Raw genomic sequence first — 22,185 nt, 5'->3', positions numbered from 1 at the left:
TTTGGAGACACTTAAGTCAATTCTGGGCTCTGTTAAATTAAAGATGATCTTTTTTTCCCTCTGCTAAATAGCAAAAGCAGACATGTGTCAGTTTAAATTCTACATCTATGTATTTGGTAAGCGGAGGCCTGAATAACACCGTTAATATTTGGGATTTAAAATCAAAAAGAGTTCATCGATGTCTCAAGGTAAGCCTTTTGTTTTGCTTTCATTTTTACACAAAGGAGTAACTTGTAGTGTGTTCAGAGTATTACCCAAGCTTTTCTTTTAATTTTGAGCTCTCATGATAAATCGGATACTTCAAAGTTGCATCCAGATTTTCAAGAAAATAGTGTTTTACCAAAATTGTCTTATTTTTTTTCTGTTTTATTAATGCACGTTACCCGTGTTTAAAACTTTTTCCTGCTCTCCCACTTAGTTCTGTTCTTAAATGTGTGAACCACTACTTTTCCTAAGTGTGATTTATTGTTATTGGAGATATTTTTAAGACACTTTGGGAAAATGGAAGTGGCTTGGGGGTGATAGTACTTAAGCCACTAAGCAGAAGTAGAAGTTTGACCTCTTCTATAGCTCATTTGGCCACTGCTTTTTAAAATATATATAATTTTTAAATCTTTCATATTTTATATGTACATTTTCAACTTGGTAATGAATTATTTTTTAAGATAATTTACTATTTCAAATTAATCTTTAAATCATTATCTCTTGCAGTTGTATGAAAATGTTCATCACTGGTTTAGATTTTGGGGGGAAATTTTTACTTTTCACTGTTTTGTTCTTTTACTATTTAGAAATTGACCCTACATAATTTTTATCTTTTAAAAAAGGTTTTTGTATGGCACATTTTAAAAATATTTAAATGGATACATGATGCACATGAAAGCAGAACTTCCTTTAACCCAGGAATATAGAGCTTTTTTTGTTGTTGTTAGTAAGGGCCATTTGAATATTTGTAACAGACAATATAAAATTACCAACTTAAAAATTCTTTTGCTACAGACTTGCTCAATTTTGAGTTCCACCTATGATTGTCTTCCCAGAACCAAACATAGATGTTGCAGATCTTTTGGGATCCATGTACTGGAAGTTTGCTGTGCTTGTTGAACTTGTCATCTTATCCCCATGACCTGGTGTTAGCTCACAGCTAGCACCAATTTGATATGTCTCCCACTCTTTAGCTCTCCAACCTTCAGGTTTATTTATTTTTTTCTTTTTAGCAAGTAGCAAACATCACCATTTCTTTATGCGTTCATGTCACTGAGTGAATCTGTATTAGAGGAAGGGGTATGTTGATGAAGAGTTTCTCTTAGTTGAGGCAAAATGCAATCCCTGCACTTACTGCTTAAATATTACCTCTGTTGGTTCATTATTTCAGGTTTAGCCAAACTTCTCAAAGTTTTAGGAATCTATCTATCTATCTATCTCTGCCATGATAGCATTAATAGTAATAATAATAATAATAATAAACAAAAATAAATGGCTGGTAATGAAAACAGTTAGCTTTTGTTTCACTCACAGCTCTGGAAAGCTAGATAGTGTTATTTTTGTGTGCAATAAACTGAGTCAGTGATGTTCACCAATGTAATGGCAAAGATGCTAACTCAGATGATATTCATTGTTTAGTATTTTAAAGAATGAATTATTTGGATTTAATCTTCTTGGGGTGACTTGCTTACTATGAACAAGAAATGTCTTACAGACTTGAAAAGAGATTAGAATTTGTGGCCAGTCCTATCATAGATGTTACAAATTCTAGATGTTTGACCCTTTCCCTCCATGGCAAAATTGTACTAATCTTTTCTATTTTTGGTTTTCTGAATTACTCCAGCTGGTTTTTTGTCATTGTTTCAAATTCTTAATCTTACGATTCTTGAGTCCCTCATTTATTTATTTAACAAGTATTTAATTTTCAAAGTGAGAATCTTATAATTTACCTTTGCATTCCTTACTACAATCCTTTCCATGGTGATTTACTATAATTTGCCACAATTAGTAGGTGTGTAATAAATATTTGTGGCATGATTTATTTTCAACATTTGATTGCAAGGAACCTCTTATTCTTAGTTTTCAAATGGGAACCAAATATAAATGTTGGTTATTCTTCTACATTAGAAGCAGTTTTCCCCCTTAGGATAGCAATTGTTTCATATAAAACAAAACAAAAGGGGGGAAAATAGAATCTCTGAAAACTTATTTGTAGTAGAAGAGTATGATAAGAGCTACTTGTTAATATTGCATGAATTATTAGCCTCAGTCTGTTTGTATTACTAAGATTACCAAGCTATCAAGAACTGCCCAGCTTAAACCTTGATCATTTGTATGTGTCCATAGTAGACATTTCTGATTTGATGGTGGGAAACAGTGTTTGTGAGCTCATGGTAGATGAACAGTTCTGTCTCCTCAAACTGGATTCCATTTGGTTTGGATTTGAAGCTGCCGTCGTGGGAGGGACACAGATGCGAGTTGGACCTGGACTTGAATCCTGACTGTGTCTCTTCACAGCTCTGTTTTGGTGCCCTGGGGGGTCTCATCTGTAGAACGGGGAGACAACCTTGCTTCTCAGGATTAGAAAGTAATATACTAATTTCCCAGCACTAGTTGGCTTGCTGTTTCTTGTCATAACATTTGTTGTACATTTGCTTTTTGCTCTCTCTCACTTTGTAGTTTTTTTCCTTTCCTTCCTCTGATATAGCTTCTCATCTCTCTTTGAGGTTAGTGTTGAGTTTATGTCATCTTCTGTTAATTTATTTCACAATGGTAATGCTTCTTTCTCTTTCCTCTGATACTTTACCTTTTAGGGTTTACTCTGCCATTTTGTGTTAATTTAAATGTCATTTTTGTTGTTGTTTAAACAAGAGCAAGGACACTCATTAAGAGTCAGCATGCCATAAATGCTGTTGTTTGTGGAAGTGGATTCCTTAAGGTAGAAATAATGCCTTCTAAAGAGAAGAAGCTTTCCATATTCCCTTATTTGAGTGTTTGAACTGTTGTGATATTAGAAATAATTCTGTATCCTGAAAGACTTAGTATTGATCAGTTTCTAATTACCTGTTTTTTAGGATATTCAAAGAAAATGTTAAATATTATACTGACAAATACATAATGTTTGTTACCTGCATAAAATCTGAAATGGGCCTTTTGGGGATTATAAGGCCTTGTACTTAATGCTCTTTGTCTTTCAGGACCATAAAGATGAAGTAACTTGTGTAACATACAATTGGAATGATTGCTATATTGCTTCTGGATCACAAAGTGGAGAAATCATTTTGCACAGTGTAACAACTAATATATCTAGTACTCCTTTTGGCCATGGCTACAGCCAGGTACAGTATGAAGCTGATAAGAGGTTTTGAAAAGTCTTAATAGAAGTCATTGAATTTATGTGTTTAAATTTTTTAAAGTTGTGTTGCTTTCTTCAGAAATTTATGAAAAATTAATATGAGAAAGCTATGCATTGTTTTAATTGCACCAAAATTAACTTAGATTTTAATTTCACTCTCAGTAAACCACTTGAAGTTCCCTTGGGCTGTTTAGTAGAGATGGAATAATTGAATGTGTTTAAGCTGAAAATAATTGGATTTCATATATATATAGAAATATATATATATATAAAACATATGATAGTTGAAGTTTGAAAGCTTATTCATATATCTTTACTTAACCTGCAGCACTGTAATGCCAGCCTCTTCCATTTTAAGTTATTACAGAAGTACTTCAGGAAACTTCTTAAAAGGAAAATCTGTCCATTAGAAAATTCTTAGAATAAACCCAGTTTCTCAAGACATTGAACACTTGGTTAACTCACCATAAAATTTGATGCAGAAATTTCCAAGGACATGCAACTTCTTTTAATCCTTTCTATTGTAATCAGTTTGGCCATAACAATTATCAAATATGGGAGAGCTTTACTTAAAAATTTTAAATCAACATTTGAATATTGCATAATGTTTGTGACTATTTAATACATATTAAGAATTTATAGGAAAAATGTTTTTCAAGATTCATATGTATTGGGAAATAGAAGGTGTGCTAGGCATAAATATAAAATCATCTTACAAGTGATTCAAAACAGTGGATAGTTGGAACTGTTGAAGGCGGGAGTTGAAGGAATGAGGATTTCATATGAGTTTAAGGCTTTAATAATTTGTTGTTTGGTTTTATTCTTATCGCACTGGCCATTTTGCCAGTTATTTGATTGTAATCTCAATTAGAGTTATCTTTTTACATGTCAAAGTTGCAGTTGGACCACTGTCACATTTTCTTGTTTCTTGTCCACCATTCTGCTTTACTTGGAAAAGGGGCTCATGTGGCTATATAAATATATTTAGGGATGCTAGACAGTATAAAAGGCTAATAAATTTTAAAAGAGCAGTATTTTGTATCAGGGAAATCACATAACTAGAAACAAGAAAGAAAAATAATGGGATTTATATAGGGCCAGTTTGAAAAAAATCTGGTGTATGGAGTTTGGATATAAAATGTGTAAAGCTTGGAACAGTGGGAGCAAAAATACAGCCTCAATTTTGGAAGGTGTGTTAGGAGGTAGATTTGAATTAGTCTAATGTCCTATTCAGAGTCTTGAAGTAGCAACAACAAAAGCCATTAGACATGTCTCCGTTTCTGTGTTTTATGGATGAGCGTAAGTGGTCGGCCTCAGACATACTTCTTCAAGTGTATTAATGCAATCAGAAATGAAGAAAAGTATTTTTGTTCTTGTGACACCCTTTTTATATGTGTTTTAATAGCAGTGACATAAATGTAAGACTTCAGAATTGGTGTTTTTAAGAAAGGGTTTTTGTTTTTGTTTTTGTTTTTCTTGGTATAGTTCAGGTATACCATGTCTGTTGTTTTACTGAAGTTTTTATTGCTTGTTGCAATAGAGTTTTGGCTATTAGAAATGTCAATACTTGCAGTAATAAGACTGAAAACCTTGGGCTTGATTTTAGCTTTTGGTCTAATTCTGTGTAAAAGATTCAAGTTTCTTTAAACATTGAGGTATAGATCTAGATTTCTTCTGCTGTACACCCTGGGGGCAGCAGGGGATGGCTCATGGATTCTGGGAGGTCCTGGTTTAGTTCCCAGCTCCTGACTCTGGACCGTGTCCTAACTGCTGTGGACATTCAATGTGGAGAGCTCTCTGTATCTGATCTGCCTTACTGCAGATAAGAGCTGAATTATTCTCCCCAAAAGACACATCTGTGCTTACACTACATTTTTTTTTATGAATAATCAAGGATTTGAAACGTTTAATATTTATTAAATGAGCTTCTTAGTGAAAGTGACAACTTTTTAGAGTCTCTGTGAGTCTGCATCATCCTGAATTTCATATCAGATATGAGATTGCCTGAATATGTTTTGAATGAATCTTCCTTGGAAATGTCTGTACTCAGTTGAAGCTATTAGTTTGATGTGAATCACAGGGCCTTTCTGCAGAGGAAGAGAGGGCCTCGCTGCTTGGGAGAACTGGGGCTGACAGATGCCTTAAGTCATGTATTGGTGTTTGACAAGTTCAGCAGCTCAGGTGCACAGAAAGATTACCCTGTGTTGCCTTTCTCAAAGCAGCTAAAAGTATAGATGTGTTTCCTAATATTTAAAAAGGAACTTTAAAAAGTGCCCTAAGGGTTAAATCCATTAACTTTTCTCAAGTGAAATTTTTGATATTTTATGTATAGATTTTATAAATATTAATAATCTGCTTGAGCTATGCTAAATGTAAATGATGCAACACTTTTTGTTGTTTAAGAATGAGTGTATTTTTTTATTTGGCTTACCTGTTTATACCTGAACTCCAGTAGATGGACAAAATTGACAGCTGTAAAGCTTTTATCTAGAATATTGGTCTTTTTTTGTTTTAGAGCAGCATCAGTATAATCCAAATTGGTGTAAAATGTGTGATATTAGATATGTATGATTCTCTTGAAGTATATCCTTAGTATTTGTTTATATTTGCCTTGTATGTAATTTTCTTGATGAGTTTAAGTTTGATAAATAGGCATAAAATAAGCATGAAAAATATTCATTTTACTTATTTGAAAGGCACAGTTAGGGAAAGAGAGATCTTCATCTTCCCATTCATCTTCCCCTAAGTGATTGTGATGGCTAATAGCAGGACCAGGCCAAAGCCAGGAGCCAAGAACTTCACCCAGGTCTCTCACGTGGATGCCGGTACCTAAAAAAATCAGTCCATCTTTTACTGCCCTCGCAGACACAGTATCAGGGAGCTGTATCAGATGTGGGAAGTTGGGATATGAACTGGTGCCCATATGGGACGTCAGCGTCACAGATGGGTCAACATGACCTGCTATTCCACAATGCCAGCTCTGAGAAAGGTTTAAGCTTTTCCTTCCATTTTTTTCTCTTCCAGTTTTTTTTAAGTGTGAAGTTATTTGAAAGGTGCTTTCTTATTCTGTTTCTGCATTTGTGTACCTTTTTTCCTTTACAGTTACATTCATTCTGTTTATCCAATATTGTTTTTCAGTCTTTCTCATTGTGTTTTATGTAAGGTATTCTCATATTATCAGTCTTCATAAACATCATCTAATGATATTGCATGTTTCATTGTTCAGTGCCATAGTTTATACTGAGATGTTCCTGTATTATTTAACTGTTTTCCAATTTTTTATAATCACAATGAGCATCATGTGTTAATATTTTTTCCATAAGTATTCATCTTCTGCTTTTGACATTTTCTTTGAAGGAATAAATTCTCTTTCAGGATAATTCGGTTATAGGCTTTCATTTTATTTCCTTCAGGAGCTTAAGTGTGTTACTCTGTTACCTTTCCATCTCAGATGTCTGATGATAAGTTAATTATTTTCCCCTTAAAAGTCGCTTGTTTTTTCCCCCTAGGAGTTGAAACCTTTTTTTTTTTTTCTTTAAAGTCCATTAATTTTACTGGAATCTGTCTTGCTGTTTGTCATTCTGTATTGCTGTTCTTAGACAGTATGTTCTTTGACTATTTTTAAATATTGGTGAAAAGTTTTCTTGAATTGTTGACTATATTCTTTCTCTGGTCTTTTTTTTTTTTTAATTGTCGCTGTTATCTGATTTTCAGTGGTTTATTGCTTTCTCATTTCTTCTTTTTTTATTTTCTATAAAATCACTTTTTTCAATGTACATTTAAGTTACTGTCAAGTTTGTTTATTCTTGTATTATTTCTACTTTAGCCTTCATTTTTTTTTTTTTTGAGTGTATTTTTTTTTTTTTATTAATAAAATTTATTTTTATATTCTTTACATACTTAGTTAGAGTAAGAAGGTTCAAGGGCTACAGAAAAGTGGATAAGACTAGTATGTTTTCCATATTGTTACCTTCATGTTTAAAGGGGGGTATGAAGGGAGAAAGCCCACCCAATTTCCCACCCTCCCCAAGTCCCGGGTGTAGGGCATGCTCTGAGGTTCTTGTTCAAGTGGTTTTGATGTTGCAACAGTTATGAATCGCTGTCAATCTTGCCACTCCTAGCACTATGAGGTCTTTGAAAAATCCATTGATTGACATAGTCCATCATAGCTGAGATGGTTGGTTGACCTGTTCTGTCTTCTCTCTTTTCTTCGTTAGGGTTCTGAGTCCAGCATTTAGATTAGGAAGATCTCCAAAGAAACTTCTTGTATGTGCTAACAAGTACAGGGCCAGGCACCGTCCATCGCTCCAATCAGCTGGTGGTTGTAATTGCTGGGTTGGTTCTGTTTTCACTCCCGACTTCCACTGGAACCAATGGGTGTTGCAGTCCAGCCTGGTTCTGCCCAGCACATATTTGGCCCTCACCTAAACCAGTGGGAGCTGCAGCCTAGTTGGAGCGACCCACAATAACCCCCACCAGGCCCGCCCCTACCCTGGTTTGCCAGTAAGTGTAGCAGTAATCCAGTCTGCCCCACACCCCATTCCACCCCAGCCACTGTTTAGTTATATGTCCTCCCGTGGAAGTGGTAACCCAAGAGGGATGAGCCCACTATTACCCTCCCAGGCCTCTCCCACTCCCAGATTCCAGTTGATGCTGCCCAAACAAACCTCGCCCACTTTAATTCTGTTTGCACCAGTAGGAATAATCCACCGAGCCCGGCTTTTCCCTGATCTAGTCCACATGAGGCGCACAGGTGTGGTAGCTCTGCCTAGTCTGGTCTGCCCCATCCCAGCCCATGCTCTCCTGCGGAAGTAGCTATCCTGCAAAGGAACCCTCCCTTATTCCCCTGCTGGCTCTGCCTACTTCCTTTCTTGTTCTCAGGCTGGTTGGGCGCTGCGGTCCCCTCCGGTACAGGCAACCTCACCTCGGCATTCCATATTGTGCACTAGTCTTTGTTGCGACCGAACCTGGGTCGACCCACGCTGGTACCTGGATTTGCCAGTGGATGACGTGGACAGATTCAGCCTGGTCTTGCCCCCACGTCTGCCAAGTGTATGCCAGTGGGTAGCTTTCCATGGCCTTTTCTGGGCTGTTTCCTATCATGTTTCTTGCGCTGACCTGCCGGGTCTGTGTCCTGCCAGAGGAGTTGCCCAGGCTCCTCCATCAGAACCTCTCCCAGTGCCAGGTTTCACGCTTACCAGTGGGTCCATGAGCCAATCCTACTCAGTCCACCTCCTGTCACAGCAGGAACTGTGGCTTTTCCTGACTGGCCTTCCACCCAATCTGGTTCTTGCTGTTGGATGTTCCAGCCCAGCCATGGCTTGTCCATACCTACGTATGGCTCACACATGGCTCAGTAGGGGTTTGAGACCTTGCCTAGTCTATCACACATCTGCCCTGGTCCTCCAGAACACCAGGGGGAGTCGGGGTCCAGCCCGGTTCGGTGCATCCAATCCCAGTCCACACTTGTGCCAAGGGAGACTACAACTGTATCCAGATCAGAACGCAGCCCCCCTTCCAGGCCACGCGCCTCTATGTGGGAACCTCAGCCCAGCTAGGGTTGTCCCCTTTGCTCCCCAACCGGGTCTGTTCCCAGCGATAGATCACTCGCATGCCAGTGGTTGCTCTGACTCAGCTTAGCACAGCTCCTCACCTGTCCCGACCTCTGCCTTAGACACTGTGGCTTAGCGTCCCTGGCTCCCGCAGACCAGCAGGTACAAGAACCTAGCTCGGCAAGACCTCTGTGCCCTCCTGGTTTCTAGTTTTACTTGTGGGCTAAGGTTTGTTCAGTCGTGCCTAATCTACTCTGTTCCATTACCAGTTGACACATTGGCCAACTGTTGGAGCTACTTTTGCAGGACAAGCCCCAAGCCCAGGCTTCTGCATGGACTGGTATTTGGTGCCCAGCATTATTAGTGATTACAACTTTTACAAAGAAACAGTTACTGCCTGCTTCAGGTCCGAGAATCACAATGGGTTCAACCTGGAGCTAATTAAGCAGCGACTGAAAGAACCAAATCCCCAGAGCTCCCCAGCCGGGCGGCCAGCAGGCGGAGCCTGGCACCAATGGCGCACTGGCCGCCCGGACACGGCTCACCATGTGCCCATGGCGGCCGTCCGGAATCCAGGCATGAGACGCCCCGTCCTGAGACCCACCAGCTGCCGGGAAGCTGCTGGAGGTTTAAAATTCCCAGGCCCAAGGTCGCGCCCCTCCCAAATCCCCTTCACCGCCCAATGAGGGCGGTGGCTGGGTGCCGGACCTGCCCGGTCCCAGAGGCCTCCCCCCTTGGTCTACTCACCCCAAAGGAAGCAGCCTCTGGAACCAAGCAGGCCCGGACACGGCTCACCATGTGCCCATGGCGGCCGTCCGGAATCCAGGCATGAGACGCCCCGTCCTGAGACCCACCAGCTGCCGGGAAGCTGCTGGAGGTTTAAAATTCCCAGGCCCAAGGTCGCGCCCCTCCCAAATCCCCTTCACCGCCCAATGAGGGCGGTGGCTGGGTGCCGGACCTGCCCGGTCCCAGAGGCCTCCCCCCTTGGTCTACTCACCCCAAAGGAAGCAGCCTCTGGAACCAAGCAGGCCCGGACACGGCTCACCATGTGCCCATGGCGGCCGTCCGGAATCCAGGCATGAGACGCCCCGTCCTGAGACCCACCAGCTGCCGGGAAGCTGCTGGAGGTTTAAAATTCCCAGGCCCAAGGTCGCGCCCCTCCCAAATCCCCTTCACCGCCCAATGAGGGCGGTGGCTGGGTGCCGGACCTGCCCGGTCCCAGAGGCCTCCCCCCTTGGTCTACTCACCCCAAAGGAAGCAGCCTCTGGAACCAAGCAGGCCCGGACACGGCTCACCATGTGCCCATGGCGGCCGTCCGGAATCCAGGCATGAGACGCCCCGTCCTGAGACCCACCAGCTGCCGGGAAGCTGCTGGAGGTTTAAAATTCCCAGGCCCAAGGTCGCGCCCCTCCCAAATCCCCTTCACCGCCCAATGAGGGCGGTGGCTGGGTGCCGGACCTGCCCGGTCCCAGAGGCCTCCCCCCTTGGTCTACTCACCCCAAAGGAAGCAGCCTCTGGAACCAAGCAGGCCCGGACACGGCTCACCATGTGCCCATGGCGGCCGTCCGGAATCCAGGCATGAGACGCCCCGTCCTGAGACCCACCAGCTGCCGGGAAGCTGCTGGAGGTTTAAAATTCCCAGGCCCAAGGTCGCGCCCCTCCCAAATCCCCTTCACCGCCCAATGAGGGCGGTGGCTGGGTGCCGGACCTGCCCGGTCCCAGAGGCCTCCCCCCTTGGTCTACTCACCCCAAAGGAAGCAGCCTCTGGAACCAAGCAGGCCCGGACACGGCTCACCATGTGCCCATGGCGGCCGTCCGGAATCCAGGCATGAGACGCCCCGTCCTGAGACCCACCAGCTGCCGGGAAGCTGCTGGAGGTTTAAAATTCCCAGGCCCAAGGTCGCGCCCCTCCCAAATCCCCTTCACCGCCCAATGAGGGCGGTGGCTGGGTGCCGGACCTGCCCGGTCCCAGAGGCCTCCCCCCTTGGTCTACTCACCCCAAAGGAAGCAGCCTCTGGAACCAAGCAGGCCCGGACACGGCTCACCATGTGCCCATGGCGGCCGTCCGGAATCCAGGCATGAGACGCCCCGTCCTGAGACCCACCAGCTGCCGGGAAGCTGCTGGAGGTTTAAAATTCCCAGGCCCAAGGTCGCGCCCCTCCCAAATCCCCTTCACCGCCCAATGAGGGCGGTGGCTGGGTGCCGGACCTGCCCGGTCCCAGAGGCCTCCCCCCTTGGTCTACTCACCCCAAAGGAAGCAGCCTCTGGAACCAAGCAGGCCCGGACACGGCTCACCATGTGCCCATGGCGGCCGTCCGGAATCCAGGCATGAGACGCCCCGTCCTGAGACCCACCAGCTGCCGGGAAGCTGCTGGAGGTTTAAAATTCCCAGGCCCAAGGTCGCGCCCCTCCCAAATCCCCTTCACCGCCCAATGAGGGCGGTGGCTGGGTGCCGGACCTGCCCGGTCCCAGAGGCCTCCCCCCTTGGTCTACTCACCCCAAAGGAAGCAGCCTCTGGAACCAAGCAGGCCCGGACACGGCTCACCATGTGCCCATGGCGGCCGTCCGGAATCCAGGCATGAGACGCCCCGTCCTGAGACCCACCAGCTGCCGGGAAGCTGCTGGAGGTTTAAAATTCCCAGGCCCAAGGTCGCGCCCCTCCCAAATCCCCTTCACCGCCCAATGAGGGCGGTGGCTGGGTGCCGGACCTGCCCGGTCCCAGAGGCCTCCCCCCTTGGTCTACTCACCCCAAAGGAAGCAGCCTCTGGAACCAAGCAGGCCCGGACACGGCTCACCATGTGCCCATGGCGGCCGTCCGGAATCCAGGCATGAGACGCCCCGTCCTGAGACCCACCAGCTGCCGGGAAGCTGCTGGAGGTTTAAAATTCCCAGGCCCAAGGTCGCGCCCCTCCCAAATCCCCTTCACCGCCCAATGAGGGCGGTGGCTGGGTGCCGGACCTGCCCGGTCCCAGAGGCCTCCCCCCTTGGTCTACTCACCCCAAAGGAAGCAGCCTCTGGAACCAAGCAGGCCCGGACACGGCTCACCATGTGCCCATGGCGGCCGTCCGGAATCCAGGCATGAGACGCCCCGTCCTGAGACCCACCAGCTGCCGGGAAGCTGCTGGAGGTTTAAAATTCCCAGGCCCAAGGTCGCGCCCCTCCCAAATCCCCTTCACCGCCCAATGAGGGCGGTGGCTGGGTGCCGGACCTGCCCGGTCCCAGAGGCCTCCCCCCTTGGTCTACTCACCCCAAAGGAAGCAGCCTCTGGAACCAAGCAGGCCCGGACACGGCTCACCATGTGCCCATGGCGGCCGTCCGGAATCCAGGCATGAGACGCCCCGTCCTGAGACCCACCAGCTGCCGGGAAGCTGCTGGAGGTTTAAAATTCCCAGGCCCAAGGTCGCGCCCCTCCCAAATCCCCTTCACCGCCCAATGAGGGCGGTGGCTGGGTGCCGGACCTGCCCGGTCCCAGAGGCCTCCCCCCTTGGTCTACTCACCCCAAAGGAAGCAGCCTCTGGAACCAAGCAGGCCCGGACACGGCTCACCATGTGCCCATGGCGGCCGTCCGGAATCCAGGCATGAGACGCCCCGTCCTGAGACCCACCAGCTGCCGGGAAGCTGCTGGAGGTTTAAAATTCCCAGGCCCAAGGTCGCGCCCCTCCCAAATCCCCTTCACCGCCCAATGAGGGCGGTGGCTGGGTGCCGGACCTGCCCGGTCCCAGAGGCCTCCCCCCTTGGTCTACTCACCCCAAAGGAAGCAGCCTCTGGAACCAAGCAGGCCCGGACACGGCTCACCATGTGCCCATGGCGGCCGTCCGGAATCCAGGCATGAGACGCCCCGTCCTGAGACCCACCAGCTGCCGGGAAGCTGCTGGAGGTTTAAAATTCCCAGGCCCAAGGTCGCGCCCCTCCCAAATCCCCTTCACCGCCCAATGAGGGCGGTGGCTGGGTGCCGGACCTGCCCGGTCCCAGAGGCCTCCCCCCTTGGTCTACTCACCCCAAAGGAAGCAGCCTCTGGAACCAAGCAGGCCCGGACACGGCTCACCATGTGCCCATGGCGGCCGTCCGGAATCCAGGCATGAGACGCCCCGTCCTGAGACCCACCAGCTGCCGGGAAGCTGCTGGAGGTTTAAAATTCCCAGGCCCAAGGTCGCGCCCCTCCCAAATCCCCTTCACCGCCCAATGAGGGCGGTGGCTGGGTGCCGGACCTGCCCGGTCCCAGAGGCCTCCCCCCTTGGTCTACTCACCCCAAAGGAAGCAGCCTCTGGAACCAAGCAGGCCCGGACACGGCTCACCATGTGCCCATGGCGGCCGTCCGGAATCCAGGCATGAGACGCCCCGTCCTGAGACCCACCAGCTGCCGGGAAGCTGCTGGAGGTTTAAAATTCCCAGGCCCAAGGTCGCGCCCCTCCCAAATCCCCTTCACCGCCCAATGAGGGCGGTGGCTGGGTGCCGGACCTGCCCGGTCCCAGAGGCCTCCCCCCTTGGTCTACTCACCCCAAAGGAAGCAGCCTCTGGAACCAAGCAGGCCCGGACACGGCTCACCATGTGCCCATGGCGGCCGTCCGGAATCCAGGCATGAGACGCCCCGTCCTGAGACCCACCAGCTGCCGGGAAGCTGCTGGAGGTTTAAAATTCCCAGGCCCAAGGTCGCGCCCCTCCCAAATCCCCTTCACCGCCCAATGAGGGCGGTGGCTGGGTGCCGGACCTGCCCGGTCCCAGAGGCCTCCCCCCTTGGTCTACTCACCCCAAAGGAAGCAGCCTCTGGAACCAAGCAGGCCCGGACACGGCTCACCATGTGCCCATGGCGGCCGTCCGGAATCCAGGCATGAGACGCCCCGTCCTGAGACCCACCAGCTGCCGGGAAGCTGCTGGAGGTTTAAAATTCCCAGGCCCAAGGTCGCGCCCCTCCCAAATCCCCTTCACCGCCCAATGAGGGCGGTGGCTGGGTGCCGGACCTGCCCGGTCCCAGAGGCCTCCCCCCTTGGTCTACTCACCCCAAAGGAAGCAGCCTCTGGAACCAAGCAGGCCCGGACACGGCTCACCATGTGCCCATGGCGGCCGTCCGGAATCCAGGCATGAGACGCCCCGTCCTGAGACCCACCAGCTGCCGGGAAGCTGCTGGAGGTTTAAAATTCCCAGGCCCAAGGTCGCGCCCCTCCCAAATCCCCTTCACCGCCCAATGAGGGCGGTGGCTGGGTGCCGGACCTGCCCGGTCCCAGAGGCCTCCCCCCTTGGTCTACTCACCCCAAAGGAAGCAGCCTCTGGAACCAAGCAGGCCCGGACACGGCTCACCATGTGCCCATGGCGGCCGTCCGGAATCCAGGCATGAGACGCCCCGTCCTGAGACCCACCAGCTGCCGGGAAGCTGCTGGAGGTTTAAAATTCCCAGGCCCAAGGTCGCGCCCCTCCCAAATCCCCTTCACCGCCCAATGAGGGCGGTGGCTGGGTGCCGGACCTGCCCGGTCCCAGAGGCCTCCCCCCTTGGTCTACTCACCCCAAAGGAAGCAGCCTCTGGAACCAAGCAGGCCCGGACACGGCTCACCATGTGCCCATGGCGGCCGTCCGGAATCCAGGCATGAGACGCCCCGTCCTGAGACCCACCAGCTGCCGGGAAGCTGCTGGAGGTTTAAAATTCCCAGGCCCAAGGTCGCGCCCCTCCCAAATCCCCTTCACCGCCCAATGAGGGCGGTGGCTGGGTGCCGGACCTGCCCGGTCCCAGAGGCCTCCCCCCTTGGTCTACTCACCCCAAAGGAAGCAGCCTCTGGAACCAAGCAGGCCCGGACACGGCTCACCATGTGCCCATGGCGGCCGTCCGGAATCCAGGCATGAGACGCCCCGTCCTGAGACCCACCAGCTGCCGGGAAGCTGCTGGAGGTTTAAAATTCCCAGGCCCAAGGTCGCGCCCCTCCCAAATCCCCTTCACCGCCCAATGAGGGCGGTGGCTGGGTGCCGGACCTGCCCGGTCCCAGAGGCCTCCCCCCTTGGTCTACTCACCCCAAAGGAAGCAGCCTCTGGAACCAAGCAGGCCCGGACACGGCTCACCATGTGCCCATGGCGGCCGTCCGGAATCCAGGCATGAGACGCCCCGTCCTGAGACCCACCAGCTGCCGGGAAGCTGCTGGAGGTTTAAAATTCCCAGGCCCAAGGTCGCGCCCCTCCCAAATCCCCTTCACCGCCCAATGAGGGCGGTGGCTGGGTGCCGGACCTGCCCGGTCCCAGAGGCCTCCCCCCTTGGTCTACTCACCCCAAAGGAAGCAGCCTCTGGAACCAAGCAGGCCCGGACACGGCTCACCATGTGCCCATGGCGGCCGTCCGGAATCCAGGCATGAGACGCCCCGTCCTGAGACCCCTTTAGCCTTCATTTTTGAAGAAGCGTTTAAAACATCTAATTCCCCAGATCTCTTGAGTATTCTAATTTATGCTGCTTTTCAAAATGTGTTTTACCATTTTATTGACCTTTTGGTCATTTGTTGAAAATATCTTACTCATTGTTCTCATAGCAACTTTATGTGGAGTTAATTTGTAAAATTAGTTTCACAGGCAGAGATGAGATTAAGGGTCTTTATTCTTTCTCAGAACTGACTCTTCTTTTTAGGTAATTAAAAATAGATAAATAAATAAACTAATGACTGACTTGCTGACTTTTTCTCCTACCTGTCTGTCAAGGTGTTTCCTTGAGCTCTGTTGCCTCCTTTCTTGTTGGGTTTGCTGTCACTCCAGCTGAGTGTGTGGTCCCGGCCTTGGCCAGAAGGCATGGCGAGGAACTTGGGATACTCAGGGTAGAAATCTGATGTGGCTGAACTGCTCTGGTCCCTGACTTTTCTGCAGATCTCGTGCACACCTATTAATGCAGTGGGCATTCCTGGTTTCAGCAGATGCTGTGAAATTGGCCATGGTGCTTTGCTGTGAACACCTTGGGGCTATTCTGGACCTCTCCCAATCTTAGATTTGCTTTAGATCTCCTTGATCTTTTCCTCTGCTTCCTTCTGCACAGACACTAATGCCTTGAAGAACTCAAGCTATTTGTTATTTGATCTAGCAACCTGCACTTTGGAATTAATGTCAGTACCTGATCATATAAAATATTGAAAATACGCATAGCGTTTTAGATTTTTTATAATCTGTCTGTAACACCTCCTGGGGGGTGAAGAGGGGGCTGGGGTATTTGTGTGTGTGTGTGTGTGTGTGTGTGTGTGTGTGTGTGTGTGTGTGTGTAGGTTGCAAAGACAAGGCCTGATATCAATAGGTGAACACACAGGTCCCAACATACAGTCCTACATACAGCTGTGCTTTGTTACACAGAAATGATACAAAGCAAAATCTTTGCTGAGGGCAGGCACATGGGTGATGGGCAGAAAAAACCAAGTATGAGCTTCCAGTTGCAGCATCTCTAGGCAGTGTTTGCTAGGGGAGCTCACCAGAGACCATTGCCAGCATTTTTTCCTGGCCTGGTTACCTCATCACTCTCTCCACCCCAGCTAATATTGAACATCTAAACCCTCAGAAGGAAGACAGGTGCTCTGTCACAAACTGTATTTTACATAGTTTAGACACAACGAGCCACTTAAGTCAGAGTAGTCCAGACCCTCCTCAAATCAAGGTCTCCAACATTGGCCAAGGACTGAATTTTTTTTTTAATAAAATTTTATTTTGACATTCTTTACATAGTTAATTAGGGTAAGAAGGTTCAAGGGCTACAGGAAAGTGGATAATACTAGTGTGTTTTCCATATTGTTACCTTCATGTTTAAAGGGGGGTATTAAGGGAGAAGGCCCGCCCAATTTCCCACCCTCCCCAAGTCCCGGATGTAGGGCATGCTCTGAGGTTCTTGCTCAAGTGGTTTTGATATTGCAACAGTTATGAATCGCTGTCAGTCTTGCCACTCCTAGCACTATGAGGTCTTTGAAAAATCCACTGATTGACATAGTCCATCATAGCTGAGATGGTTGGTCGACCTGTTCTGTCTTCTCTCTTTTCTTCGTTAGGGTTCTGAGTCCAGCATTTAGATTAGAAAGATCTCCAAAGAAACTTCTTGTATGTGCTAACAAGTACAGGGCCTGGCACCGTCCATCGCCCCAATCAGCTGGTGGTTGCAGTTGCTGGGTTGGTTCTGTTTTCACTTCCGACTTCCACTGGAACCAATGGGTGTTGCAGTCCAGCCTGGTTCTGCCCAGCACATACTTGGCCCTCACATAAACCAGTGTTAACTGCAGCCTAGTTGGAGCAACCCACAATAACCCCCACCAGGCCCACCCCCTACCCTGGTTTGCCAGTAAGTGTAGCAGTAATCCAGTTTGTCCCACACCCCATTCCACCCCAGCCGCTATCTTAGTTATATGTCCTCCTGTGGAAGTGGTAATCCAAGAGGGATGAGCCCACTATTTCCCTCCCAGGCCTCTCCCACTCCCAGATTCCAGCTGATGCTGCATCTAAGCCCAAACAGCCCTCGCCCACTTAAATTTTGTTTGCACCAGTAGGAATAATCCGCCCATCCCGGCTTTTCCCTGATCTAGTCCACATGAGGCGCACAGGTGTGGTAGCTCTGCCTAGTCTGGTCTGCCCCCATCCCAGCCCATGCTCTCCTGTGGAAGTAGCTGTCCTGGAAAGGAACCCTCCCTTACTCCCCTGCCAGCTCTGCCCACTTCCTTTCTTGTTCTCAGGCTGGTTGGGCGCTGCGGTCCCTTCCGGTACAGGCAACCTCACCTCGGCATTCTATAATGTGCACTAGTCTTTGTTGCGACCGAACCTGGGTCGACCCACACTGGTGCCTGGATTTGCCAGTGGATGAGGTGGACAGATTCAGCCTGGTCTTGCCCCCACGTCTGCCAATTGTATGCCAGTGGGTAGCTTTCCATGGCCTTTTCTGGGCTGTTTCCTATCATGTTTCTTGCGCTTACCTGCCGGGTCTGTGTCCTGCCAGAGGAGTTGCCCAGGCTCCTCCATCAGAACCTCTCCCAGTGCCAGGTTTCACGCTTACCAGTGGGTCCATGAGCCAACCCTACTCAGTCCACCTCCTGTCATAGCAGGAACTGTGGCTTTTCCTGACTGGCCTTCCACCCAATCTGGTTCTTGCTGTTGGATGTTCCAGCCCAGACATGGTTTGTCCATACCCACGTATGGCTCACACATGGCTCGGTAGGGGTTTGAGATCTTGGCTAGTCCATCCCACATCTGCCTTGGTCCTCCAGAACACCAGGGGGAGTCGGGGTCCGTCCTGGTTTGCTGCATCCAATCCCAGTCCACACTTGTGCCAAGGGAGACTACAACTGTTTCCAAATCAGAACGCAGCCCCCCTTCCAGGCCACGCGCCTCTTGGTGGGAACCTCAGCCCAGCTAGGGTTGTCCCCTTTGCTCCCCAACCGGGTCTGTTCCCAGCCATAGATCATTTGCCTGCCAATGGATGCTCTGACCCAGCTTGGCACAGCCCTTCCCCTGTCCCGAATGCTGCCTTAGACACTGTGGCTTAGCGCAAGGACTGAATTTGAAAGCAAGATTTTCTGAGGATAGGAAGTATCAGACCTGCTTTTCTGCACATGACATATATAATGAAACTCAAGAGTTTTCAGAAATGTTGGCATAATAACCACTCAAAGCTCTGCTTTAAGAGCATTACTGCTACAAACTATGAGGATGGATGGTAAGCCATTGAGAATGTGTGTAGAATAACTATGGCAGCTCAGGTGGCAGAAAATGAGCACTTGAAATAGGACACTGGCAATCCACAGGGACAGAATGGGGTCAGAGGAATACTGTGGAATCTATTTAGGTGTAGATTTGTGTATGTTTACATATACATATACACAGAGTCTTGTATATATGTGCTGGGTAATACAAAGCTATGAGAAAATAACATTGGAGTATATTTTTATCTGTGCAAAGGGAAAATTTTCCAAGTAGAAAGATGTTGTCTTTGGGACAAGTTTGATAAATTTAGAATTTGAGACCTGTAACAGAAAAGTAAACAAAAGAGGAACTGGACAAAGTATTTCTGTTTGCAACTTATGAAAGCATTAATGTTCTGATTAGATTAGGAGCAAGTGCAAATTAGTATTTAAAAGTCTTGACAGCCCAATATAAAATAGGCAAAGTAGATTAATGGGGAATGCAGAAAATGAGAAAGGTATATGACCACTCAGTAGTTTTTCAAGAAAGAACATTTAAATCATAAGCAATGAAGTAGAAATTCTTGATGAATTGGTAGTTTAAAAAACTCATAGCATATTTATAAATTAAAAGTAACCTACACGTTCAGTGTTACTTTATTCAAATTGATAGACTCATGTGTTCAGCTATTTAAATAATATAGAAATATTAATAACATGGCTGTTTCCAGTAGAAAAGTGTGATTGCAAGTTTTCTGTTAATACTCTATAAATATACACACAGTATACACCTAGAAAATATGTAAAATAATCTCTCAAAGTGTTAATTTTTCTCAAAATAATAGTCACATAATATTTTTCTTATAATTAAAAAATAATCTAAATAGCAGAGATGATCAAACTGTGATCTACTTTTTGTTTTTTAGAAAATTTATGTAGAATTGTAAAAAAGAGAGAGGAAGAGACAGAAGAAGTTTTCTGCTTCTCTCTCAAATGGCTGCAACAGCCAGGGCTGGGCCAGGTTGAAGTCAGAAGCCAGGAGTTTCATCCAGATCTCCTGCCTGAGTTCAGGAATCCAAACACTTGAGCCATTTACCACTGCTATCCAGGCCGTTGGCAGGGAGCTGATTTAGAAGTGGAGCTGCTGAGACTCAAAGTGGCACCCATGTGGGGCTGCTGGGCAGCTTTTCCTGCTCTGCCACAGTGCTGACTGACCTCAGGATCCCTTAGGTTTCTATGTGAAGTTTGGTTGCCACGCTCATTTATTTATCTGACTTCCTTTACCATACAGCAGCGTAGAAAGTTTACTGTTGGGTCCTTGGAGAGAGCTTGCCAAATTCCATCTGCAGCGAGTGCTAGATATTTTTTCTTCGTGCAAACAATCTCTTCCACAGATACACTCTTACATAGTAATAGTGCATTGTAGAACTGCTGCTTATGCTGCTAGAATTTTTCCCCTATGGGTATTTTAATTGTTTTTTTGTTTTCTTTCCCTTAGAAATAGCTTAGTCTGGAACAGGACTGGGACTTAGTAATTTGAGTGCTTTTGATGCCCAAATCAGTTGTTATTCAATGTAAGTGTAATTTATAAGACCAGTGCTTTGTTTACCCAGATCTTTATGATATTTTTCATGAAGAGAGATGATAAATAGAAACTTCAGAGATTCTGTTAATATTAGAGATAAAGTGGAAGGCATTGGAAGGAGCCAGTGTGGTTCCCCAAGAATCTTTCAAAAGTGGTGTGTATGATGTTTGAATGGTGGCTACACAAGCAGTAATCACGGAAGTTAGGAGCCTTTGATAATGACAGTGGCCAGGTACCTCTGCAAAGACAGAATTGCTGTGGAATTCTCAAAATAATTGGAAAAATGAGAAGTGTTTTCTCTTTTGAAAACAAGAACATGGAGGTCTGGAGAATGTAAGTAATTAATAAATCACTCAAAGTTTGAGCCGCTACCTGAACCCAGAATCCAGAGTGGAAGAAACGTTTCGCTTTTCTTGAGCCCTTGATTGTTAGTGACTTCCCAGAATAGATGCTAAGAACTTGAAGCAATGTGTGAAAGTTTTGTCTTGCCTTAATGAAGAAATGCAGCTTTTAAACAACATTTTAAAATTTATTTATTTTATGATATAGTTCCATAGGCTCAGGGATTTCCTCTCATCCCATCCCCACTTCCTTTCTACTCAGTGATTTTTCCCTATATTATTATAATAGTATAGTCCTTCAAAAGTCCTTCATTCTGCTATTTAAATGTATCCTGACGTTGCAAGTACAGACAGTGGCAGATAGTACAGCTACAGCATCTTGTTGTTAAAATATATTTAACACTTTCTTGGGAGTTCATCTTGGATTTTGGAGTAGAGATGCATGCTGCATTGTGTCTTCACTTCTCAATGTGATAGTATCTATCAAGCAGTAAGCTGCCTGTTCCCTGCTACATTCAGGCAGATTCTAATGACTGTGTTTTATGGATGTCTTAGGCAAATTCCTGCATAGTTAAAAGATTAAACTGCATGGACTTTGAGAATGTACTGGCTCTGTGACTTTGTACTGCTTTGTTTCTTCAAACTCTACCTTTGCATTGCATATACATTCAGATCATGTGGAGGGACCATAGCTGTATGAACTCTTCAAAGCACTACAAAAATCTTTTTAAAAATTAACATAAACCTTTATATTTTGATAGGGTGGTATATGGCTTTCTAAACAGTTCACTAAAGTCTCTTTTACATATGGCTAGGATTTATTTGGCTTCTATTTTTCCTATAAATCAGAGAAAAGCTTTCTTTTAAGAGCTATGCTTATTTACAAAAATGAAAACTATAAAAATTAACATGTTAATCTGGGTACTTTAACTCTGTGGAAATGAGAACCCCAATTTAATGGCTAAACATAGTAATTATCTTGCCTTGAGTATCTGGGAAAAAACTCTTTTTTAAAATTTAGAATTCCGAAGCATTTTTTTTTCATTGAAAGCTAATGTACATTATCAGAAAGCAGAGTAGGAATTTCCAGGTGAAAAAATTAGCTTAAATATGAAGTACTTAATTCTCAACACAACAAATGATCGTATCGGTACAAGTTTGAGAACAACTTTTTAGTAAAAGTAGACGAAATTCAACCAATTTTAATCCAAGACTTGTTTACTGACGCTGCCAGGTGCCCTGTTTATTCCGGCCCATCAGAAACTAGAAAGGGAGAAGGCCTCGGCTGGCCTGGGGCTGAGTGTGAAAGGCCAGCGGTGCCCGAGGCGGCTGCTTTGAAGAGTGGGTAGAGTTCATCCCCAGTCTAGGGAGTTGGCAGTGCCTCAGTTCTTCACAGAATTTGTTGTGCTTCAAGTGTTTAAAGGCCAGCCTATTAGCCTATTGGGTGCTTGTGTTCAAATATGTAGACATATCTACAATGTGCTTATATAGAAAACAATGAAGTGTGATGCTTGTTCAGCTTGGTATATGTATGGATAAATTAGTGATTTAGTTGTGATTAGTCCTTTTATTTATGGTTAATGTTGCAATCCTGATAAGTTCAAGTAGGAATCACAAGGAAATCCTCAAGAAGTGGGGAATTGAGATAGTGATGCTGAGGTCACTGAAGTCGTGATAAATCTCCAGTTGGTAGAAAGTGAAATGTTTTAAGGGTGTCTTATGATAAGGCTGTTATGCTTTAAACCTGTAATTCTATAAGCCC

The 22,185-nt window shown here is 46.6% G+C and overlaps 1 protein-coding gene across 1 annotated transcript in view; it reads left to right on the top strand.

Moving 5' to 3' along the window:
• The window catches only part of NEDD1 (NEDD1 gamma-tubulin ring complex targeting factor), a 53,963-nt gene that overhangs the window by 10,669 nt on the left and 21,109 nt on the right, over window positions 1-22,185 (top strand). The window contains exons 4-5 of the mRNA XM_040980434.1: window positions 72-188; window positions 3,183-3,323. Coding sequence (XP_040836368.1) covers window positions 72-188; window positions 3,183-3,323 — 258 coding nt within the window. The remainder of the gene's footprint in view (window positions 1-71; window positions 189-3,182; window positions 3,324-22,185) is intronic.

Source organism: Ochotona curzoniae, unplaced genomic scaffold (assembly GCF_017591425.1).
Source record: "Ochotona curzoniae isolate NIBS_2020 unplaced genomic scaffold, NIBS_Ocur_1.0 contig_1014, whole genome shotgun sequence".
Lineage (NCBI taxonomy): Eukaryota > Metazoa > Chordata > Mammalia > Lagomorpha > Ochotonidae > Ochotona > Ochotona curzoniae.
Note: the sequence above shows the minus strand (reverse complement) of the source record. Positions and strands in the feature narration are given on the sequence as shown.